This window comes from Elgaria multicarinata, chromosome 3 (assembly GCF_023053635.1).
Source record: "Elgaria multicarinata webbii isolate HBS135686 ecotype San Diego chromosome 3, rElgMul1.1.pri, whole genome shotgun sequence".
In the NCBI taxonomy this organism is placed as follows: domain Eukaryota; kingdom Metazoa; phylum Chordata; class Lepidosauria; order Squamata; family Anguidae; genus Elgaria; species Elgaria multicarinata.
The window spans coordinates 90,410,512-90,436,883 of NC_086173.1; the positions used below are offsets into that span (position 1 = coordinate 90,410,512).

The 26,372-nt window shown below is 42.2% G+C and overlaps 1 protein-coding gene across 1 annotated transcript in view; it reads right to left on the bottom strand.

The window, feature by feature from the left end:
• Positions 1-15,203: 15,203 nt before the first annotated feature.
• Positions 15,204-26,372, bottom strand: part of GLRA1 (glycine receptor alpha 1) — an 85,084-nt gene continuing 73,915 nt past the window's right edge. The window contains exons 7-9 of the mRNA XM_063120893.1: positions 23,087-23,301; positions 21,369-21,515; positions 15,204-15,518 (exon numbers count right to left, since the gene is read on the bottom strand). Of these exons, the coding sequence (XP_062976963.1) occupies positions 15,204-15,518; positions 21,369-21,515; positions 23,087-23,301 (677 nt within the window). The remainder of the gene's footprint in view (positions 15,519-21,368; positions 21,516-23,086; positions 23,302-26,372) is intronic.

A 26,372-nucleotide genomic window follows, 5' to 3' on the forward strand; every position in this document is an offset into this window, starting at 1 on the left:
GATTTTTGGGATGCTTCGGAACAGCAGCCTATTGATGACTCCCTGGCTGCAGCCAGGGTGGACTCCCCTAATTTAACCACCCTGTGTTCTTTTACATTCCCCCAAGAGAGCATGTTGACAAGGCCTCACTAGAAAACCTGACAGAGCAGTTGCCACCATCAATTTAGCTCCTTCTCAACTTCAACTGCCATCCTAGAATTTGGCGATCAGCTGATTTCAATCAAACATGGTGTATTGCTGAGGACCTCCTTTCTAGTTGTGATTTATGTGGAATGCTGCTCCTAACTTCTTGTTTGTGTCTATTCCATTTTTCATGGAAACGTGACCACTATCTAAGAGCTAGTAATTACTCACCTATCCTTCTGGAAGATAGCAATACGATTCCACTGTCAGCATAGATGTCTAATCTGCCAGTTCCAAGTAATGAGGCAAAGTACTGAAGGCTAGTGGTTCTGCCAGGGATCACCCTTGAATGTAGAGCAATCAATGCCTCTGTGGAGTATTTTCATGAATGGTCCAGGCCACAATGCAATTTATACCACAGATGTCAATGCCGACTCATTTTCCTAAGCTTGGTGGTACCCAGCATGTGATGCACTACAGCAAGAAGTGAATCATGGTTAGGGTATCTCCTGCTGATACCCTACAGAAGTTAGCTTTCCAAAGGGCACAACAGACTGACTCTATTACTGGGGCCAAAGAGACTCCTAAATCAAGCTCTCCAGAATAAAACTGCTGTGAATTTTTTATCTCGCACTCAGCTTGTATCATCAGGGATGGTAAGTTACAGCCTTGTCATCCATTGCAAATGTCACTGGGGAGACCTTTACATGCATTTCAAACCTGTAACTATCCTGCTGAATTCTTGACTGTTCAACTTAACGCACAACCTCCTCCAATTTGCTTTGACTCTTGCCAACCGGATGGATACAATTTGCTGTTCTGGCCCATTGCTTTGACATGCTACAGCTGCAAGCTTCTGGAATGCACGGTCAATGCCTGCCTGGCTTGGATCTTTGAACACAACAAACTATAGCCAGTGTAGATTCTGCAGCCATCAGTCTACTATTAATCACCTGGTTTGGTTGGAAACTCTGGTTTGCGATGCCTTCCTGAGATGAGGATGTCCAGTGATTTGTATTATTGTTTTTTATCCTGAAAATGTGTATGACTCCTTTTTAGGAATCTGGAATCCTTAGATCGTTAAGATTTTAGAGACAATCTGGTTGTTTTAAATGGATATTGTATGTAATCTGTTTTTATGCTTTTTATGGTTTAAAATTTTGTATATCTTGTTTTGATGTTCAGTGTTTTAATCTTTGTAAACCACCCAGAGAGCTTCGGCTATGGGGCGGTATATAAATGTAAATAACAACAACAACAATAATAACAACAACTACCACTACTCATGTTCATAGAAAACTCTTTGAAGCAGCATACGTTCAAGTTTTGCATGAGCAGGATTTATTCCAAGCCCTTTGATCCAGAGGAAGATTTTCCTCAAGCTCTCTGTACTTCCTCCTCTAAAAGTGAAGCGGCATTGCCACATCACTGCTTTGTGCAGTTTACAATTGGTTGTGGGGAGAGAAACAATGGCTGCCATTAAGGATGTCATTGATTCCATCCTTTGCACTTTGCTCCAGTTGATACAAAACAGACGTTAGTCTACTGTTGAATCTTACACTTTTACATGCTTCTACCTGGATCTCAGTGTCCTCCTAGAACTTGCCATATACTTGCCCAGCTTGCATGGCCTATGACTACCTCTCTATAGTGCCAGCAGTTGTATCACGAGCATTGTTAACTCTACAATGATTATGCTGAATTTTTTTTACAGATGGTTCCCAAATTCAAGATTATGTAAGAACAGCATTTATCCACAAGCATGAAAGTGTAGCTAGAAAGTTCCCAACTGATTCATTTGTGTTGACCTTATGCAGACTCTTTGACCTTGGATTATATTAAATTTCTGGCCTTGCGAAAAATCTGCCACATACACTAACTCCCAGCTTAATCTCGAACCCGTCCTCCCACCCCAAAACTGGAGACTCTTCATTCTGAAGACTAGAGACTGGACTCTTCATTCCCTAGTCTGGACTCAAGACTATTACGTTGGGTCCATGGATAATTTAGCGTTAAAAGCAATGAAATGGCAGTACAGACTGCCAGAATAGTAACACAGCCTAGCTTTAGGCACAAGGGACCCTGTTTTAAGTATTTTTTACAACCTACAACATTTCTATTGGATGGAAAGGTGGGATATAAATATATAATGTTCTAAGATGGACCTCTCCCATTCCCAAATATCCAAGTGCATATTTGTTGAGGTGTTAAAACTACCATCCTTGTCTCTCTTACTAACATTATATAGTTTAAGCTCCATATAGATATGTCTCTGTTACTAGTAAGGTGCTTTCAAGCTGTGATTTTGATAGCAAAATGTGAAACTGCCATGGAAACAGAAATATGAAACTGTAGGGACAAATAAAATGTGTGTTGTGTCGAAATGGTAAAAGAGAACTAACATAACACAGAACCCTGATCCTAAGAGTTGAACCTATTAAGGTGGGTAAAACAAGTTACAGATTTTTTTTAAAAAAAATCTATGACAGTTTATAGATTTTTGTTATACAGAAAATCATCTACATGTGTGCATTTTTTCACATCAATAAACCAGACTGACATTTAGGACAGGCTTCCCCAACCTTGTGCCCTCCAGATGTAGCGGACTACAACTCTCATAGTCTCAGACCATTGGCTATGGTGGTTAGGGCTGATAGGAATTGTAATCCAAAACAGCTGGAGAGCACTGGGTTGGGGAAGGCTGATTTAGAGTGGCTGGATTAGTGTTGCCGCACATGAAATGGGTGTGATTACTTATACCCAATTGCACATTTAACTCAGTGTAGTTTAGTTTATGGCAGGGGTGGGAGACCTGTGTCCCTCCAGATGTTTTAGCCTACAACTACCCTCACCAATTGCTACTGCTGATGGGAGTCCTAGGCCCAAACATGTGGAGGGCCAAAAATTGCGCATCCCTGGTTTATGGGTATCATGGGACAAAGAGACAGGTTGGCATCACCTATAATCCAGAAAGGATGAAACTGCATTGCCTCTCAGATCTGCCTTGGTAGGACATGTTCATACTTTAGATGTAAATCAGTTTCAAACATGTTTGAGAATTCTTGGCAACTTCACAGTTTTTACAGATTTGGGGTGGGTTGGGGCAGACAAGAAGCCATGATAATGAAACAAGAGAGGAACATTGTACTGTAGACGTGCTCTTAGTGAGAGTGTGATTGGTTTAGGATTAAAATGAGGCATTGTAAAGCATGTCCAGTAGCAATACAGTGCTTGGATGCATAGTCATGTCCCTTCATTGCATCCAGATATGAAATCACACACACACACACACACACACACACACACACACACACACACACACACGCTCACACGCTCACTTAGGGCATAATCCTATGCATGTTTAGACAGAAAATGGTCCTACCGGCTGGCTGAAGCATGCTGGGAGTTGGAAGACTTTTTTTTCTGCCTAAACATGCATATGATCAAACCCTTATTATTGTCGCAGGTGGCTTCTGTGGCCCAGTGCTGTCTTTGTGTTTGCACCAAGTTAGAGGAGAATAGGAATAGGATGCTTGGAGTGGAGCTGGGGAAGAGAGTTATTTGGGTAATATGAGGCTGCAGCTGCCTGCCTCAGGATAGCGACTCAGATCCAGATATGTGGTTGGTTAGAAGCAGTCAGAGGGAGGTTCAGCTCCTTGCCCTAAAAATGAGATCTGTGGCTATTAAACTCTTATCAGACTCAAACCTGTATGTCACTTTCCCAGTATGTCGCTTTGCCTCCAATTTGTCCCTTTACCCTTAGCTGCTTTTCCTCACTGGTGGGTGCCTTTTTATCCTCCCTTTCCAATTCCTCTGGAGGTACTGCATAAGTCTTGCTTTTCTTTAACAAAAAGGGCAGCACAGCCTGCGAAGCAGGGGAAAAAAATCAATTCACGGACGCAAAATGATTAGTTTCAAATGTGAGTCTCCATGCTGTGCTGAAGTTACTTCTGATGGCATCAATGAAGTGCCTCGAAAGTTTAGCTTGAGGGGAAAATGCCATGAGCAAAATTGATTCAGTTTGGAGTACAGACATACCATAATAGGCCAAAGCAATAGGCAGAAGCGGTTGAAGTGCTGGGCCTCTCCAATTATTTTGTGGGTTTAAGCACAAGTTATGGCCATTTCTACACCTGCCTTTTTTCCAGAGATCGTCCCACGATGATCCCTGTGCATGCAATTGACACACAGGGGATCCCAGGAGCAGGCAGGGATGATCCCTCCATTTTCCTGGGATAAGCTGTAGGTGTAAAAAGGGCCTATGTGGTTTTCTCACAAGAATGGGTGTTTTATGTGGCAACGATGGATTGTGAGCTGCTGCTGCTGCTGCAGTGTGGTGTCATTTTTCTGAACACAGCTCTGTGTGCGTGTGCTTAGCTCTTGCCTGAGAAAGCCAAATCGTGAGACTAATGAATTTAGCCTCTTATCTTCAAACTTGGACATTTGGAAGTGGTAATCAATACCAGTTAATCTGTGGTCCTCTACAAACTGATAACATGATGTAGTGGTGCCACCTCTCTCATCCTTCAAATCCTTTCTCAAAACTCTTCTGTGATGGCTTTGGCAAGTCTTTGGGGCTCACTGCCACTGAAACAAAGCTTAAGTACATATAACTGCGTTTACACGTGTTTTTATCCTGTTAGCCTTTTCCTTTGTTTTTCTCCTTTTCTTCCCCCTGTTGAAATTTAGATTGTGAGTTTTTGTGGAGTAATCCTTTGTCTTTTTGCTTATGCTTCTCTGTCAAGAGAGCTTCGGCTATTGGGTGGTATAGAAATGCAATAAATAAATAAATAAATAAAATTAAGTACCATGTGCCTTGTAATGCTCCATAAAGAATAATTCCGTTTATTTAGGTCTCCACTTTCATTGAAAGTTGCAAGCATGATTATTCTAGGTTTCAACGTTATACATACATATCTGGGTATAAGCCCAAATCAACTCAATGGGGCTTACTTCTGAGTAGACATGCATAGGATTGCAGGGTTATTTAATTTATATACCGCCCTGTAGCCGAAGCTCTCTTAGTCTTGTCTGATGCTTAAGCCCCAAAAATGTGTCAGAAAAAGCACAATCTTATTTTTCAGAAATAGCCCCCAAAACGTGTCAGAGAAACATTATCTTTCTTTATGAAAAATAATCTACTTAAAAAAAATACACTGGATAAATCTACTAAATGCCTGGATAAATTAAGTACCAACAACACTTGAAATGTCTTGTGGTGTTTCCCCGCCCCCTTACTTAAAAAAACATTGTCCCTTCATCTAAAAAGAAAAAGCATTGTTGAGGAAGCAATTATTTTCATGAAGTCTTGGTGTAGTTAGTAATTTTAGATTCTGGTGTACAATCCCATACACTTATCTCAAAGCAAGTCCCACTGAACTCAATATAACTTAGTTCTGAGCATACATACATGGGATTTCATACATTAAAGACTGTTAATGGTCTTAAGGGATCTCCTCTTTAGATGGTAATGTGTATTCTTTTACTTCCAAATGTGACAAGCCACATTTGGGGGCCCTCCTGCTGAGTGGAATCCTGGACCTCTGCCCCAAAGTCCTGACCTTCTGGCATCACTGGTCCTGATGACGATATTAGAAAGGTATGGAACACCATCCTCCTACATTGTGACACTTCGGCAAGTTACACAATGATGCCATTGCTGTCCATAGGAACGGGGTTTGGAATGCACTTTATGAGAGTTCCTGATCTTGCTGTTATACTGATCTCTCACTTCTTCAACTTCAGTATCAACTGTATCAACTGTATCAACTGCTTCTGGTGCCAACTATGAATCTTGTTATGCCTCCATCGCTCTGCAGGACTGAAATCATTTGGGAGAAGGGAATTTGATCCTGAATGGGCCATATGGGCTATCTCCAAAAGGATGCAAACATGGCTGGATAGTGCTCATAAAGATCTATGAATATACATTCATTTGTACAATTTATTTTAAGATAACTCCCCCCCAATGTTATAAATGATTAGAATATTCTATTGGAACTGCCATATACGTATTAAAAAGGGGGGGGGGAAGGAAGTGGTAGGGGGAGACAAAAAACTCCAGTACTTTTTTCTTCGGCAGCTCTTTGTCTTCTGAATGTCAGAGCCAAGGAGGGATTGAGCAGATGATTGATTTCTTAACATCTGTTGCTGACAAAAACATCTCTTTGGCCCATAGCAGTGTGAGCTCCAGGAAGCTTCTGATTTCTGTTTTTCCTCACCCTATTATTCAGAATCTCTTTTCAAAAACATTTATGCTTTTAATCAGATGTGGAATGATAGTTCTAAGGGATTCCACACACATCCTTTGACAGAAACTACATGCATTTTTAAAAATATGAACTCTATGTGTGTGCATGTGTGTATATGCATTTATTATTCTGCAAATAGGATGAAATATTTAAGATGAAATCTGCAACTCACCATTAACTCAAGCAGTGATTTGATGGAGGTTTCTGTGGAATCTTTTAGTAGGGAAGCTTGGGCTCAGACTCTGTTGTCCCTGCTGCTAATTCTTTCCTGATTTCCAGATGTATAATAACTCTCTATGTTTCTTATTTTGTTGTAATCCATATGCCAACCCTGTAATGTAGGGAAGCATCTCCACACTGCAGACTAAGGGGTGACTAAGTCTGCCATCCTATGGGCTCCATGAGACAGAGGGAAATCACACTTTCCTACCGTTGCTTCTCCACCCATGCATTTATCCCTCATTACTTCCTCTTTTGAAAGAGGAAGTAAACAACGTGCACGTGGCCCATTCACTTGGCAGTTCTGATCATGCTGCTTCTCCGATGCACACATCAGACCTACTGGGGTGGTTTTTTGTGGCACAAAGAAGGCTAGAAGGGGTGGGAGGTGCTCAGGAGGCAGACATCATGAGAGGGTCATGTGAAAATCCATGAGTGCCCAGTAACGAGCGTGCAATAAAACACTCGTCTGATGGAGCTCCATGCATACTTACAGAAGACTAAGCCCCACTGAGCATAGTGGACCTTACTTCTGAGTAAACAGATAAAAGGGTTCACTACAATGCTGGAGAAAGTGATTTGTCTAAACTCAGGGTTTTTTGTTTGTTTGTTTAGGCACCATGCTATACCAGCTTCCTAATGCATGTATACTAACTTGCTTTAACAATGTCATATTACACATACTCCTCTTCATATGTTAAATATTTGCTATTCTGTCTATCCTAAGGCATGGTGGGAATTTCCTCACTGAACAGATGGTTGGAGTCGCCAGTTTTGACAGTGTTGATCTCCTGTTGAGGTGGAAGCGGGTGCTTCCCGCTCTCAAGCAGAGGACTGATACAGTCAAAGCTGACAGTACCGACTCCCTGTTCTTTGCTGTATATAAACCCAATCTGGCAAAGGTCACTAGCAGTGCAATCCTATGCATGTTTACACAGAAATAAGTCCTACAACCCCCAGCATCCCGCAGGCAGCCTATGTAGCCCCCTATGTTGGATGAACTTTCTTTTACTGTTTGTAAGCACCCTTTTGTTCATGCAAGATGGCATCCAACTAGGAAAAAACCACATGTTAAAGCTAGACCAAATATTTGGCAGGGGAAAAAACAGTATCATAAATGCTGTTATCATATATTTTGAGATGCTATGGACATGAATGTTTTAATACTGGAACAAATATGCTTTTGTTAAGAGTCAAAGGTAAATTGAATTCATGACTTCAAGGCTTTTCTGGAAATGTTGTAGCTCCCACTCCCCAGGTGTGGCCTTAAATTGCCCTAATTTTGCCATAATCTCCAACTTTCCTACAAAACAACAACAATCCTATTGAATACATGTCCCAGCAGTTTCACCTATTGAGCTGCAACTTTAAACACATAGACCAGATTTGCATGACATGACAGTCCACCATGAATTACGGTAATCATAGAATCATAGAATAGCAGAGTTGGAAGGGGCCTACAAGGCCATCGAGTCCAACCCCCTGCTCAATGCAGGAATCCACCCTAAAGCATCCCTGACAGATGTAGCCATGGAAGCAACTGACAGCACCAGGCTCTCATAACACAGCAAGCTATGAGTGCACCATGGGTCACATATTCAAAATGGCTGCTTGATCGTGCAAACAGGCCCAGAATCTGACTCTCTCACTTCCCAGTCAGTTGGCTAATAGGAGGTACCAACAGTCCTGGTCTTACCTTAGCCTCTTTCTACTGATTAATAGGTGGCATCTACTCTCCTTCCCCAAATCATAATAAAATAGCAACTCCTCGTATTGAGTCAGGTATACGAGCCATAGACCTATTGGACTGCTTCTTCCACATGTAAACACTCCTGACAGGAATTAATCTTGGTAATAGGCCTGAACTAAATCACCTTTTAAAAACAATACATATGCTATCATTTATTTGATACTATTGATTTAGTTGAGGCCTGTTAGGGACAGCACTTCTCCTTTCAACCTTTAAGCAGAAATCACAGATAGCAAGCCGAGTGTTATGCCAGCAGACAGAAAATGCTTCCTTTCTTTCCCTTTGCCAGCAATTTCCATTTGTACTGTTGAATCTCTTATCTAATTGCTCTGTACAATTTACAGATACAATAAAACAGTTCAGTGAGAAGAGGAAGGTCAATAAAAAGTAATGCTATGAAAAAGGACGTGCATTACAGGCTGAAGCCGCATGTTCTTTTGGCAACGGCCTTTCCAGCCCTGTTATTAGCTATTTGGAAGTGGTTCTGTAGTGAATATAGTAGGGTTCCATCACAACTGATTTTAACTCCACTGCGGTCTTTTCCAAGCAGGGGTGTAGGTGGACATTCAAGCATTGAAATTCACCAACAGTGGCTTCCTGTTACATGTGAACTGGATTATTATTGACTTACTGACCCAACTTGAAAATCATGACAAGCTACTGTCAATTAATTAACTTTTGGGCTGCCGTAGCACGTGCCAGTCTGCCATTTTGAATAAGCAAGCCCTGGCATAACCCAAGGTCTGTTCTAGGGCTATGTTGGCTTTGGAGGCCTAGTATTATGATAGAGCAACGTCATGGGAAGTATGTGGCATGCAAGGCCTCACCGTGTCCTCCTGTGGGACCCCTTTGTTATAGCACTGGGAGAAATTTAAATGCTGGCTGGATCTAACTTCTCAGGGTGTTCACAACACTAGCCTAGGGTGGGGATGTTCAGGGAAGGCATCATCGGCAGACTATCAGGGCACTGGCAGTGGAGGCTGGTGGCTCCAATTTCGGTGGGGCTGTGTTGCCATTCTGCATTGAAGTTGGAACTAGCCAGAACTCCAGAGGAGCTTTCCAAGATGCTGAACCCACTTGGGGCTATGGTTCAGTATCTAGGACAGCTCCTTTAGAGTTCTGGCTGGTTCTGGCTAAAACCCAGAATAGATTCACAGCCTCACTGAAATTGGAGCAACCAATCTCCACTAGGTGCTGGGGCCCCTTCAGCTGCTGAGTAGAATGAGGAACAAAGTGTTAAAAATGGTTTCCAGTGGGACTTGCAGCAGCTTCATTTAGAATATGATATGCTCAAACCACAGAAATGTAAACACCACTGATAAGAGGAAGAGCGTGAAGACCTCAGGGCAGAAATCCAGCAATACCTTAGTGTGAGGGGAAAAAACTTGGTGCAAAACAATTTCTGTGTCAGAGCGAATTGTAATGCTCTGAAGGATGACGGATTGCTATAATTATCTATCAAAAATAATGAACTGGCTTGATAAATACAGCTGCACTGTACTGGTCTCCCTTCTTTTTTAGCCAGATGCAGCTGTAAGAGCAAAGTTGCCAAAAGAATGGCATTTCTGTGCATTGAGGGGCATCTAATCCTGATGCAGCGGAACAAAGAGGGATGGTTGGTTTTGGCTAGAATGGGGTAGGCAGAATGCTGTCCCCTACACACACACACAATCTAGTGCGGGGTGGTGGGAGAAGGGGTTGCTAATAGTAAACAAGCTGCAGCTGCCAAGGAAAATGAAATAATATCTTTTAGTCTCAACTAAGCTCTCAAGATGTGGGATTCCTCATTTGAATTGGAGAGGATAATTTTGTGGTTGCATAATTATGTCGCAACCTAACTGAAATTAAGGATAAAAATGCAGAGATCCCACAAGCCCACTTAGCTGCTGCAGTGCAAATAATGTTTTGGGCCTAGCAGCAAAAGAAACACCACCTTTGACTTGATGCATACTATTAGAGTGCAGTGCTACATTGATAGTTGGGTTCCTGGGCCATTCTGATAGATCTTGGGGAGCCATGTGTGGGTACACTGCGGCATCTCTTATTCCCTGCACCTGCCAGCACCAAGGAAAGATCTGACCTGACATTGGGCAGGATCTACACTACTGCTTATAACGGTTTATAATGGTTATGACAACTGTTAAGGCCCAGGACACATTACAAATACCACTTTCATACTGTTTTTAAAGTGTTATATCCTGCTTTGTGTAGATCGGCCTAGGGGAAAGCACCAGTGTCCATGACTACTGCTATCCTGGCAGTGGGGTTAGGATCAGTCCTTGACTTTAAGACGCTTAAGCCTGATTTGATATGTACCACCATATTTTTGTGAACCGCCCAGAGAGCTCTGGCTATTGGGCGGTATAGAAATGTAATAAATAAATAAATAAATAAAACCAGTAAAATTCAAAATGCTATCTTAAATCATTTTTTTTAAAAAAGGTCTGTGCAGTGATTTAATCCAACTAATCTAGACTAACTCTTCAAGCAGAAAAAGGTTGAAGACTATGGTCTTGAAAGATGGCCAAGAAATGGATTAAATCAATCCATTCATGGGCTAAATAAACAAAAAAGGTTAGTAGCAGGCTTTAGCTGTATCTAAAGAAGTCATACAGTATGATGTGTTGATCATGAGGAAAGGGCATTTGCACAAGTGACATTAAGCAAAGCTTTTCATCTGGAATGGGGCACTTGTGAAGGTTATGCATGCGGAATAGAAAGCAAAAGGGAGCCACTTTAGAACACAATGTACAGTTTGATCAATGTATGCTTGATCAAATGCATGTTACATAGGCAGAAAATCCACAAACCAGTTTGGTCAAAAAGGACATTGGGTCATGGTAGATCACCCCCCCCCCCCATTCTACTCGCAAAGCAAATAGGAGGGGCTGGGGAATGTCTTCAAAACATGCCTATTTAAAGAGTAGCATCCAGCCATGCTTTGACCTCCTCTCAAGCTAGCGGAGTTCCACCCAAGAGAAATTGCCTTGGTGAACACAAACCCAGTCAGGCAAGTCTGGATTTAAAGCGGACGAACAGCCGTGCGAGCCATTATTTAATGCGTCTTGGTCTGTAGCATCTGTGCCAAGGTGAATCTCGACTCCATTTCACATAAGTAAAGAAAGAAAAGGAGAGGCAGCCAGGGATTTGTGTGTGTGTGTGGGGGGGGAGCGGGGCGAGGAAGAGGCAGTAGCTGTACAGTCTGCTCTTGTATCAAAAAGGGCAGGTAGGGGAATTCCTCCATCTGCTCACTCACTTTAGACAAGAACAGGACGGCCAGCGTGCTTACCGAGTATACAGCTAGCACAACAGGCTCTTCATGCTGCGGCTGATTCAACACGCAGGCTCAACCCAGAGGCAGCTGTGGCCTCTAGATGCAGAGTGCGCTCTTCAGGTTGTAACAGCAACTCTACTATAACACTTTGCTTTAAGAGGGCGTCGTGTATGGGTGCATGCACAGGCATGCATATGTACGCACATGCATGTATCTGCTTTCATTGGGAAGAAGCCTTTATGTCACGTTGTGAACCCCTCCCCAGAAAACTTATGAATGAAATGAATGAATAAAGAGGAAGGAAAAACCAGGCATCCCCCAAGATTGAATTTATTTGAATGGAGGGAACTGTAATGGGGCATAAAGGCCTGCTAATAGCTTGTCTTTTCCTTATAGTCTATAGCAGCTTTCCCTAACTTGGACTGTTTTGGACTGCAACTCCTATCATCCCCAGCTACCATGCAGGCTAGGGATGATGGAAGTTGAAGGTGGACACATCTGGATGGCATGAGATTGGGCCATACTGGTCTACCCCCTCCTGCTTATAATGGCACACATCACCAGACCCTTTAAAGTCACCTTTTGCCAAGGTTTTAGCCAGTCCACCAGAGTCTTAAAGAGCCAAGCTTTGACCGATTATTATCCGAGTTCATTATGTACAGTGCCAGTGCCAGGCTTTTGTGGTTCTTCGAGGAAGAGGGTATCGATGGGCCTCCCTTATCCCATTTGGCCCTTTTGCCATGTGAAGAAAAAGTAAAGGAAGACAATATTCTTTTAAAAATGTACAAAGTGCTCATTCTTGATCCTGCATAATGCCAGCCAGTCTCAAAGCAATGTGATTTAGGGGAGGGAGCTTTCAGGCAAAGGCTGCTCTTTCCAGGCAATATTTCTCATTTAATTTTACACCCAATCAGGAAAGGTTCCAATGATGTGTTATTGTTGAGCAGTTTAGAAAATATGCCTTTTTGCTCCTCTTGCCATTCCTTCTTCCCATGACGGGAGCAGAGGCCATGTTTACAGACTGGCACCCTGAAATATAGGGGAGGGATCCCTGTGTTTTGAAACCTAGCCTGTTCTCTAACCCTACTGAAACAGCATTCTGCTTTATCCAGTCGTTTTGAAATTCTGAATATTCTGTATATTGCTCAGGCCATTTGGATAACTGTATTGCATTGTGCCTGATGATTTGTAATGGAAGCACTTATTGAAACAGGCATATAGATGTATATTGACTGAAAGGAAGGGGGCATAGCAATTTGGAGACCGAAGGGCAATCTGTTTTCCCCACAGACACAGCTACAGAGGAAGTCTGTTCACACTTTCTGAAACTTTCTCTTTCCCACATGTGTTAATCCTGACTTGAAAGTACAACTTCCTTCACACTTGGAGAAGGACATTTGATCTCCAGTACCTATTTCAGGTTTAGATGGTTGGACTGGATTATGGAAGTTAAATGGAGGCTATCAAAACTTCTGCAGATGTTGCCCCCTATTGGAGATTCAGGTATGAAAAATGTGAATGTAATTCATGGCCGATTCCCCAAAGTGGGGGCACCGCAGCACTGTGAAGAGAGCCCCAGTGTGTGTGTATGATGCCCACACTTTATGTATTTGCTATGGGGAACACCAGTGCAAGACTCATATTACCTATAACAGTTGTAAGATGTAGAGCTGCCTTAACTTGGGCTACAATTATATTTGCCAATCCTGTCATTCTGGGCTAATATTTGAGTGTGAAGTGATTGTCTTTCTACTCGCTAAATCTCTTTTCATTTTAACTTTCTAAAGTGCAAAAATTGGGAAATTAACCCCAAAGCAGCAAATTAGTGCCTAGAAGATTGTATCAAAGGACATTGCGATTGCTTGCACATTTCCATACATGTCCCTATGTGTATCTACAGACACACATTCCCTTCCTCTTCTCTCCCCCCCCCCCCGTTCCCCACCCCAAACACTGACTAAACATACTGCTACCATCAAGGGCTCTGCAGTCAGTTTTAACTTCCCCCGTGGAGCTGGTCCCTTCCCCAGTCCATGTAAACGTTGATGACTGTTTCTCTTCCCCTGCAACGTAGCATTAATGGAATCCGGGGGGGGGGGGGAGAAGTTATATACCAATGCCAAACTGCAGAGGAACACAGAACATCTTATTTGTGTTTTGCTAGCCATGACAGCTAAATGCAGCACCAAGGAGACTTACAAAAATATAGTTGGGCTAGCAATCCCGCTTGAATATTACTAATGCTATGAAATGTCAGAAAATAAAGATTATCTCAGAAAATAATGATTATCTTTTCTGTATATATATAGCATTCTTTCCCATATCCCACCCCAGGTTTACCAATTAAAATTAATTTTCTGTTACTTCTATTTACACACACACAAACACACACACATGTGCGCGCACACACACACACACACACACACCTTTTTCCTTCTCTCCTGAAGTGCAGATGTGGAATATCTTACTTAAGTGGATTTTGTTTTAAAGCCGTGGCTTCTCATCATAAGAGCGATTCAATTTTGATTTTTTGTTCTTTAAAGAAATATGGCAAGCTTGTTAAGATTAACGATGCTTTTGAAACGTTGTAGCGTGACTCTGGCATCATGCTGGGGGAATTCCACTGAAGTCAAGAAGTGTGAGTTGTGACTGAGCACTGCCGCTCCAGAGACACAGCTCCCATCACTTCAGTTGAAGTACAGAAGGTGCAACCCATGTCTCACTGAAAACAGTGGGAACATGGGGAGGAGGGGGGGGGAATAGCCAGTTGCTGTTAAAGGCTGTAGGTTGCAATTTTAGATGAATGCCATTGAGGCATTTTATCATTCTCATCTGCACCACTCTCTGAAAGGGATATATGACAGGACTCTTACCTACCTATCAATCTATACATTAAATAGGGCGTTTTATTATCATCGTGATTGCTTTCTAATACGCAACAAATGCACCCTCCAATCCTTCCAGCAAACCTTAACCATTTCCCATTCTCTCTTTTACAACCCCCACCCCCCACCAGCCCAAATCATTCCATCTTCAAACCATACATGAACAACATGGGGCAGTATACAGTTATATGACTTTTTCTCTCACTTTTTTTGTTTTGAAGTGCTTGCTTAGAACTGGTATGGCCTTATAGAGCAAGAGTCTGGTTTAAGCATAATTGCAATCCTCTTTGCACATGGAATCATGAATCATTCCATTGGCTTTAGATTCTAAGCTGTTAATAGGCTAAAAAAGGATTTCTTTTTGCATTATAATTAAGCATGAATATATATTTAATATATTACACTGCTTGGACTGCCGCCATAGCAATCCTAAACTTCCCTATGCTGTAAAACAACTTGTCCCTCCCATTATCTCCCCGACTCAAGATTTTTTTTGAAAGCTTTCTTCCCATAGCACCCCCCACCCCCTATATCCCTCAGTTCATTTTTTTTAAAAGTCACCCACTTTTTAAAATAGATATTGCCACATTCTTAAATTCATGCATCACTGCATTGCTATTGCACATGGTGTGTATAGAGAAACCATTTATCTTGCCTTCGCAACCATCCATTCTCTTTAAATGTCGCGTACGAACACCCCCTCATGGCTTGTGTACATCTTCCCTTCGGACAATCTTGTAGATGATCCAGTAGAAAATGTTGAAGATGAGGAAGGCCATGGGGAAGCCGATCCGTGAGATCTTATCTATTTTCTTGGCTCGCTGGACAAATAGCTTGCGCATTTCGTCAGAGGACTTTGACGGGGGTGGGGCTGGGTTTGCTGTGTTGTTGTTGTTGGCTCCTTTGACTGAGATCCCATCCTTGGCTTGCAGGCAGGCAGGTCCCATCCCATAAGCTGAAAAGTTGAACCTGCCTTCTCCAGTATCATCCTCCTGAAATATATTAAACATAGGGCTCTACTTACAAATAAGATATAGACAGTGCACCCTTGCTATAAGGCTCTGCTGTCATAGCTCCCACAGTCACTGGGGACATGTATCCCATGATACCTGGATCAAGAGGGGCAACCCTTCCTTGGGGAGATCAGCCTTATAGATGGGTGCAATATGACGCACAGAGGCAAAGCAGGGGATCTATTTACCGATGGAAAGTGGGCTGGCCAGTCTTCCCTTCAGGAACCATCCTTTTGTCTTTAACAAAAAAATATCCCCTGTTTTGCTTCTGCCCCTCTTCCCCATCCATACCTTCTTTCGTCTTGGCTTGCCCAGAAGGAGCGGGCTCCATGTAACTCTTATAGTAAAAGTCATTTCATGAGTATTTCTATGGAGTTACATGGACTTTTAGCAGAAAGGCTCATTGCTTAAAAGATATCTGCATGCACGGTTAATTTAACAGTGAAACCGTATTCCCTTTGGAGGTCCTTTTGGGCTTCCCTTCCTCACTTTGCTCCCTTGCTCAGATTCTTAGATAGGTCTACAAGATCATGGAGACACATCTATGCTGCAGGCTTAAACTGGTTTAACAGTCATCTCAGGGAACTCTGGGCATTCTGCGTGTGTGTGGTGCTAGCAATATCAATCTGAGAATTCCCAGCATCCTCCCTACATAGTGGCTTCAAAAGTTTAAGACTGTGAAAAAAAGTGAGAATATGGGTGGAGATACTTACGGTACGTGTATATTTGCTCCCATACATAGGTAGTATATTAAAGAATAAAATATGTCGCTAGAAAATATTCATTGCAGTTCAATGAATAAAAAAGAACCTTTGACTTACTTTTGAGGATGGAGAAGGGGTCTACAGAACTGGATATTATCCCTGTTTCATAGATGGAGTGACTGATTTGGGCTTACTTGGCAGGGCCCAGAAGAGAAGCAAAGTAACGGATGGCTTATTTGTTCCAAATCTGAAATAGCTGTTATGATGGCTAGGGCTGTACACAGCTCCCCCCTCACCTCAGTGGCCATTTTGGAGCCTCAGAAATGGCCCCAATTCAACTCAGGGTACTTTGGGGCTTGGCTGCCTTGCCTTGGCACTGAAGCTCCCGTCCCCACCAAAGTGGGTCAGCCAGGCACAAGGCTGACCAGGAGTCCATTGGACTCCCCGTTCGCTCTAGATCTAGGGTCACAAACTAGGGGAAATGGCCCTTTAGTTTGTAGTCATAGATCTATTAAAAAAAGAGAGCTCCTGTGATCTTATCTTTAAATTGTGGCTCAGCTCTCAGGGAGGAGGACACAGTGGTGGTGGTGGTGGCAGCACAGTGGTGGGAGGTGACTGGGGAGGGAGAGGAGGGTGGAAAGAGATAGGGAAGTGAATCCAGTGAGTCCAATGGCTGGCCTCGTGCCAGCTTTCCTGGGTGGGCAGGTGCGGGGAGGGGCCCACCATTGTTTCGAATTCACCCAAGGCACCCTGAGGGTTTGGTACCAATTCACTTTGGCCTTGGGGTGCCTCGGCCGACCTGGTACCAGCTTGGATTTGGGCCGTGGCAGGCTGAATTGATCCGCCTTGGCTCAGATTCAGGAATTCAGCCCAAGGTGGTGCTCAGCCCTACTCTAAACACAAAGTTCACTTAGCAATTCCAGAAGTTTCTGCCCTAGATATATGGTTCTATTTTTCTAGTTTACATACCAGTTCACATAAGCTAGGACATCTGATTTAAGACTCCAAATAGACACATTCATTAACTTGGATGAAATATAACCTTTCCAAGTGAAATGTCAGGAATCAGTATTGCTATAATGAAAATCATCATTAATTAATCCCTCTGGTGGGCTTTGATTTAGAATGATGTAGCAAGCCCTCTACGTATGCTTCTTTTAAAGCCTTCCTTTGCAGAGTATCTTTTAAGAATGGCCCTGCTTTTCATATTGCATGGTATGGATGAATTGTACTGCCAGATGTTTACAGCAAGGAAGTATGAACAGAGCTGAGAGCACTTTGGTAAATCCAAGCAAATAACAACAAATGAAGTTTTGGTTCATCTGGAGTGAGCTGCAAGGCATATGACTTACCTGCAAAACCCTTTAGTCTCAGCAGAAGGATAGATCTGCAAACCAATTTCCATTTGCTGATAGCACTCCCTACAGTCAACACCCAAATAATGGGACCTCTGCCTTATGTACATTCATCTACCTGTTCTCTCCCTTCAGTGTTTCCTTTTACGACTCGCACCAGCACAACGCTAAGTTTGTTTGTTTTTTATCGGACCACAGAACCATTGTTTTTAAAAGAATACCATTGTTTTTATACTGTTTATGTTTTTGATGGTTTTAAATTTTGTATACTTTTTAATGTTCACTGTTTTTAACTTTTGTAAACAGCCCTGAGAGCTTCGGCTATGGGGCGGTATATAAATGTAATCAATCAATCAAATCAAATCAATATTATGCTTTCACAATTCTTCAGAAAGCGTCTTCAGGCTTTCTCCCTCCTGGAAACTTTTTCAGTTGTCAATGGTACTAATGGCAGGATTCAAAGAGCTAGTTTAGACTTGCTCAATGGCTTGGGCACATCCAGTGGACATTTTGACTTCTTCTTTGAATGACAGCCTCCTCCACCAAATGCTGTAGCACAAACTGCTTTAGAAAGTCCCCTAAGTTTCCAAAGCAGCTTGCCCTGCCATATAGGGAGCTGCTGTTCAACAAACAGAAGTTCAAAACTTGGTGGGTGTACCGAACTAGGCTGATGTAAAGAATTCCCTAAAATTTCACTTTTATCTATGTTGCTACCTCCTTGCCTCCACTTCCTGTTCCTGGTATCTTTAAATAAAATATTATGGTTCGGTTTTTTTTAAAAAAATTAACAACACACTTTTTAGAATTTATTCTTGGCTGGTTTTATTGTAAGTTTGCCAGTTTGCTTTTCTTTTCATTTTTTTGCATTAAGTTACTCGAAACGTCTGTTTAAAAGGAAGTCCTTTCTGACCCTGTTTAACCATACTGGCATTTAACATTTAGTTGATACTACAAACAAGCATTATGTACATTGAACAAAATCTATTTCCAGTGTCTAGGAATGTCTCCCGTTCGTCCTTCTCTTTTTATTTGAGGAATGGTGAAAAGAAGAACAGATATTGTGCTGGTGTAACAGCTCTTGGTAATAGGTAATGTTCTGTGCTACATGCAGTTGTAGAAGACTTTCAAGTACTTTAATATATCTGTACACTAATATTCCTCCTGGGGAATTCCCACGCATGCATAATATTTGTCCTCAATTAGAACCAAGATAAAAGGAAGTCAGAAGTTCATACAACTATTATTTCTACAATTTTTGCGCTAAACTATGAAAGAGATTCCAATTTATTCAATAGGCAGATTTAGATTATGGTGACACAGGAAAATGTGGGTTATCAAGTTATTAAGTGGTTTTTGCTATTTTAATTTACGTGATAGATGAAGCATTGAGAATTACCATCCATTGAAAAGTGAAGTGGTGAATCAAGAAATGGGGCAGGAGGCGGCTTTTCTAACCTCAAGATAATGTGGGGGCTGCCTTCACAGCGCAGGGTTGGCGCTGCCGCTCTCTGAAAACCCTACAGTTTACTTCTTCTGGGCTGGCGGTGGGCAATCCCAACACTGAGGAGAGAGTGCAGGGCTTCTGGGTGGCCCTTTGGTTACCTGGTGGAAGCCAACCAATTGCCCTCTTCCTGGTGGAAGCCGACCAATCGCAGGTCGTCTTCCATCAGGCACTGCCCCTGTATTGGCCCCGGAGCGACATCAGACGGCAGAACAGCTGTACTGACATTGCTCCAATTGAAAAAGTCAGGGTAAATCCCAGACGTTTTCAATCTGCAGCTTCTTGGTGTTTTTCAGAGGTGCTTTCTAAAAATGCATTGCCTGCCCATCTTTTCATGTAAAAAACAACAACACCTCTTGCCAGCAGGTGGCAGCAATGCAAAGATATATATATATATATACATACACACACACACACACACACACACACACACACACACACACACACATCTCACATACACACACACATCCAAGTCAAAGTCTGTACTAGAAAAACAGTCTTCATTTTCATTTCATTTCATTTTTTATATTTCTATATCACTTCATGGCAGAAGCTCCTTGGACTGTTCATAAAAATTAAACTGATTAAACTCATGGGGATAGAAGGTGAACACTAAAGAGCTACATAGGAAATTGTGAATAGATATTCCGGTGGGTATATTTACATTTGTGGACTTACAATTGTAACCGATTGTAATACTAAATACTCCCCATCGGGCTTCTCACCTACCACTTGTGATATTTTCCAAAGGTAATTTTTTTAAAGAAAAAATCGCCAGGGGATCTGGTTCAATGGCTGTCTCTCCTGAACTGTCTCCTTCCTTCTCCCCCAAGTGAAATTGGGCCACTGAAAAATAAGGCTGTGGTTCCTTAAGCATGCAGAAGTATGTAGATCTGAAAATTAAAATGATTAAAAAAAACAAAAAAAAAAAAAACAAAAATCCAAAACCTACGTGCTTCCAGACTGTGTAGAATGTTGAGGTGTCAGTTGAAGGGGGAGAGGAAAACAGGGAATTGGCCCATACATTACAGCTGATAGTAAGAATTCTGGAGATGAGCATATGTGGGTCAGATGGCTGTATGCTGTGTAGTTTAATCTCCACCCTTGCACTATAGAGGGTAGCAGCTTTCCAGAGTCTCAGGGAGAAGTCCTTTTCATCACCTGCTACTGGATCTATTTAGAATAGCAGGGGAAAGCCTCAAGGAGGGTGGGTGGGTAAGAAAAAGGTGTCTTTTCCCCCTCCTGAAACACCTCTTGCTTTCCCATTGTGGCCTGAACAACCCATGAAGAAAACCCATGGTTTGTGGTTGAGTTGTGAACTGTGGGTTGTTTGTGGGCAACAAACCATGGTTTGTTATTGTTGCTGGGTTCAGACCCATGTTTCAGTGACAACCCGCACTCAACCCTTGATTGTGGGTTATCATGCTGTGTGAACCCAGTCACTATATTTGTCTCTTATATGCCATGTATCATCACAAAACCTCTTTGGAATGGGCAGTTTGAGGTGTCACAAGGAGTACAGGCCTGCAGAATCTATCCTGCTCAGCTTGAAGTCACTCACTGGCAAAATTCAGATTAGTCAAGTGAAAAACAGGACATTTGACCAGTGAGATAGTAGGTTCCACTTACCTTGAGACTATATGAAACGGGTTTCTTGAATGCTGTTGTTCTAAGATCATCCCTGCCTCCCAACCCAATGAAAAAAAGCAGCATGGACCATGAATGATATTGCAGAACGTGAGGCAATGAGAGAACATGACTGGGAGAGCTTCCTTTACAGGTACAGGTTTTTGGATTGGCAAAGTTAACATATTTTGCTAAATTGCCAGAGCAAGCTGAATGTCATAGGAGCAACGACTGGATTGGCCTTCTGTGTTGATACCTGAACACCAAATCTCAACTGCCCCCCTCACCCCCGTAATATATTTGGGGCTGTTTTGCCTTTTACACAGTGGACCAGTTTATAATGTATCCACTGTGAACATCCATGAGTAGCATAATATCTGAAGAGGAGATGGACACCTGTAAGCACATAAGAATAGTCACTGAAGATGTGCCAGGGAGCATCATTGGGCTGTTGCTCCCAGCCACAGGCGAGTGCACTTTACGATACGCAAATCTCCCTTTTAAACATGACAGCGTTCATCTTGGAGACACATCGCTGACATGCTAAAATCGGGGCTGTCAAAGAAAAGTGGTCCCCGTGCCAATTCTTGATCAGGCTGGCCATGTGCTGCAACCCATCCATTTCAGCTGTGCTCTACATTGTTGTGTTGACTTGTGTATTGCTTACCTTGTGGTGCCTTCTTCTTCTTCTGAACCTGAGTAGCTCTTTGTGCTGCCGGGACACAAAGTTGACAGCAGCATACTCCAGAAGAGCTGAGAACACAAACAGCAAGCACACAGCCATCCAGATGTCAATGGCCTTAACATAGGATACCTAAGGGAGGACAGAGTATGAGATTCGTAACTGGTTTCTGGTGCTCTCTAGCCAGGTATCACAAGATTAACTAAGTTCGTCATTCCAAGTTATCCAGCTGGTGTGGTTAAGATGCATCATCCTGTCCTTGAGGAAGTGGCAAACGTCCTTCAGGAGCCAATCACTTTTTACTTTCTCAACATTTTAAGAAAGGAAAAAACAGTACCGTAGAAATTATGAAAACGAACATAGTATAATGTTAATCACTAAAATGCTAAACAATCTAGTTCATTAATATTATAATTCTTTTATAGCCAGAGTAAATCTGCCAATGCAATTTGATTAAAGTGAGCTTTCTAATAATTGACTGAAAAAATCCAATTTTCAACAAACATTGTAATTCTATTTGCTTGGTCCCTCTCTTCTCTAAATCTAATTAAATCTGTAAGCTTAACCACTTAAAAATATCCCATGTTCTTTTTAGCCAGTAAAGTATTCTGTGCCCTTTTAAGTTGAGGGTCTTTTCTTTTTCCATTTATTTAGTTTTTTGAAAGTATTCCCTGTTTTTCCAATTCTTGCTGCAAGTATCATATTATTAACCAGTTCTTGGTGGCCTCTCAAGACCACATCTTAATGGAGACATAGGCAATATGCACAATTGAATGTACTGCTCTCAGCGTTACTGGAGGGATGTTTCAAGAGAGTTCCACTGAAAAATCATGTACATCCATGCGGAGAAGGCACCGAAACACATGGCCATGTACTGTTGTTTTACTGCTTTTATGGAGATTTATGGGAAGAGTTAGGGTGGTACAATGAAGCACTTCTAAACAATGGGTCACTAGTAGTGATCATCTGATTTGTATGTAGCTGGTCAATTTTTAATTTGACAATTTTGTTTGTTCTGTTGTGTTTTTGGAATGATGTATTAATTGCAATGGCTTGAGTGTGGTGTGTGTGGGTGTGTGTATACACACACCCACACACACACACACACACACGACTCTGCCACATCCCTCCAATATTCACAATGATTTCCATATTTCCACCACATCTGGAAATAATCAGCAATGGAAGACGCGCGGCGCCAGTGCATACCCTAACTCTTTCCCTACTGATTTTGCTTAATTTAACTGGGGTTAAAGACCAATTATGGAGGACTTTGAAATGATCCTGCTCTGCTTTCCAGTGAAGTAATCAAGCACACATTTGGAAATATATTAAAAAGAGAGAGAGAAAGAGAGAAATTCATGGGTTACATAGGCCAGGTGGAGGTGGGTCAGAAACAATCGAGGGATGTGGCCAGTAGATATCCTGAAAGATGTTAGCTGAATAACTTCACTTTAGGAATATAGGAAGCTTCTTTAGACCAGGACAATATATTTGTCCATCAAGCCCAGTATTGCCTGTTCTGCCTGGCAGTAGCTTTCTTCAAGGTCTTGAGTAGAGTTTTTCCCCCCTCCATCACCTGTTACCTAATCCTTTGAACGAAGATGCCAGGAATTGAGCCTGGGACCTTGTGCCCACTGAGCTACAGCCTCTCCCATAAGGAGTTCTGCATTGCCTGCTTTATAAACAGGAGGATATGTTACCTTGGGCAAAGATGCTCGAGAACCAGAGCTTTGCGTGGTCATAGTGAGCACAGTAGTGATACCCAGACCAACTCGGGCAGGTGCAGCATCCATGTTGATCCAGAAGGAGATCCAGGACAGAATTACAATCAGCAGGCTGGGGATGTACATCTGGATCAGGTAGTAGCCCATCTGTCGCTCCAGATGGAAACGGGCTTCTATGCAGGTGAACTTGCCTAGGAATTACAGGAGGTTGAATGAAAAGATTAGCCTGAGGGGAACCCACGGAGAGCAAGACAGATTTTTGGTACGATGAAGCACTTCTAAACAATGGGTCACTCGCATGCTTCACCATTCCTGCTCTGGCTTGTGTACAAATTCAGGGATACTTCAAAGGTGACACTTTCCTTAAAAAAGTATAAGGGGCAAAGATGCAAACTTTTGGGCACAGAAAAGTAAGAATGAACTTGTTCATATGACATGACAGCCAGCCAAGATGTAATTAACCTGTGGGGGCTGTTGTTTTGTGCTGGGTGTCCATAGATGTCATTTTACATGGTGTCCATGGGCATCCAACTTGCCACAGCTTGTTATGTCATGCAAACCCAGGTGGCAGGGTTTGTTTGAGGGTTAGACACTCAATCACTAGAGTTGTCTAACCCTCAAACACTCCCTGGCACCTGAATTTGCATGACACAACAAGCCATGGCAAGCCAGGCGCCATACAAAAATGGCACCCATGGGCACCTGGCATGATGTGACAGCCCCCGTGGGTAATTTAAGCAATAGTGGGATGTCATGTTGAATGATCCAGATGGCTGTCTTCATATGGCAGTACAATAGACCAATAAATATTCAGAGGTTCCTTCTATGCAAGCCCAAGAAGAATAGCAAGCAAAGGCTACTGTCAGCACAAGAAAGTTGAGCTTTGGACAAGCTCTTTGAGTTTTGTTAAAATCCCCTCTGGAAACATTATGGCTCTGAAGACTGCCATCTAAAAGTGTAGGCCTGCGTCCATCAGGATTGATGGCTGCCACAGAATTTTCCCCAGTTCGCCTTCTTTTCCAATGGTATCTACTATGAGCAGAAGTTTGGAATCAAGAGGGGTGAGCTTGATTATACCTTCTGGTTGGCAATGGTGTTCTCCAAGGAGAGCTTTGATAACTCGCCAAGAACTTCTTGTCTATGTGCGGGGGTAACAATGGCTACATCTTCATGTCCATGAAAGAAACAACTGTGAGTAGCTACTGTTGCCACATTCTCAATTATGGCCTGACTGTCAAGCTCCTTTAGGCATCTGCAAAGACAATCCAGTCCAAATATTTGTTCTGAGTCATGGTCCCCCATCTGTTAAATGTCTCTAACATATTCATGCATGTATTGAAATGTTAGTCACAGAACTAGAAGAGACTCAGAAAATAATTTTATTTTAACTTTTTTTTAATGGATTTTAAAAATTGTATCTGTACTAGCTGAGCAATATAGTAAGCTGCTTTGTGAAGGCTTTTTGTCTTGAAAAGTGGGATTTATTATCTCAAATTTGCTGGTCTTGTGACCGTAAATAAAATTCATTCATTATCTCAATTGATCAGTCAATCAATCAATCAATCAAGACATTGCAATCCATCTGTGTGGATTGTCAGGCTGAAGCACCCACATGTCTAAACTGAAGGAATTCCACAAATCAGAGGCATCCCATATATAAAATGGAAAATTCTTCCTTACTGAATCTTGTAGAGATTTACTTGTATGTTCTATGGACTGTTAAGAGTTGATAGATCCTACTTTGAGAACAGCTACTGCAAAGTATAGATGATAGATAACATAATTCAAGTGTTTTCTGTCATTTGAGCATTGTATTCTTTTGCCTGTGCCTTGAGTGCTATATTCCTGCATTGAGCAGGGGGTTGGACTTGATGGCCTTATAGGCCCCTTCCAACTCTGCTATGATTCTATTATTCCTTTAGTGTAAAGGTTGGATATAAGTTATCTGAACATAAATAAATGAAATGTGTTTAGATACATTTGTCCTGAGCTCTTGCTTCAAAAGCAAAGGGCTAAGTTTGGGGAAAGGGTCAGTCCCGAACTAAGGTCCCAACCACCCTTGACACTAATGACTCACGTAGCTGTTTTGAAATATTAAATACCAGGTGTACAGGTGGGCAAGAGGGGGAATAGTCATCAGCATGGCAGTGAATAGCAAGGAGAGGTTTAGGTCTTCCATCATCAGCTGTGACCTCAGCAAGAGTCACCCTCTCCTGTATGGCAATGAGCATTTGGGAAAAAAACCTCTCATTGGCCCCAATGGGAGGTTTTTTTTCTAACATCAATTTCTATGTGTGTGTGTGTGGCATTACTGAGATAGTTGCTGGAATTGAAGGAAAGCTTAAACCTCCCCTCACCATGCTCTGCAGTGGCAATGTTTATCACTGCCCCACCTCAAACCCTGGCCTGGTGTTTAGTTTTTTTAAAAAACAAAACAATGATGTGAGTGTCAATTTAGGCCTTAACTTGCATGAAATCTTTGTAGACTGGGGTTGGGGGAAGTGCCTGGAGACAGAAAGCACCTCTACAGTAAGGAGAAAACCTTCACCCTTACAATTTCTTCTTCTTCTGGGGTCTTTCCGCCGTGACTACAATTCCTTTAGACAGCAACCACATGATTTGTAATTGAAAACTTCCCCTTTCAGCAATGTTCTGAAAAGTTAACTGAAACAGTGGCCTATGATATCCCATGATAATTTTAAATAATACATTATTTCTGATCTTTTTTAAAGGGAGATTACCGGGGGAAGGCACAGGATACGTCTGGAGGTTGACAGTGACATGTAAAGGACCCACAAACTTCTGTAAGTGGCCAATCATGAGCATGCAATAAATCACTCATATAGAGAAGCTCTGAGTTTGAAATAAAGAGTGTAGGCAGGTAAACCTTCAGGTTTAGAGACAGTAGGTCATTGAATACCAGTGCTGAGGAGAAATACAGAGGGGGTTTGCCTAACAGGGTTTCCAGAAGCATCTGGGTAGTCAATGTGTGAAACAGGATGCTGGACCTGATCATATTTTGTTTTAATCCAAACCCCACTCTTGAATCAATTTCTGCTTCCTCTAAGGTAGGAGTGGACAGAAAATAGATCTCGAGATGTTTTGGACTTTAATTCCCAGACTTCCTGACCATCATCCATGCTGGCAGGGGTTTCTGGAAGATGAAGTTGCAAATATCTGTAGGTTTACCTTCTACCCACCTTTGCTCTAAGTTATGTAAGACTGAGGCTACTCTGCTGGAGCTGGTGAAGTGATACTGCCT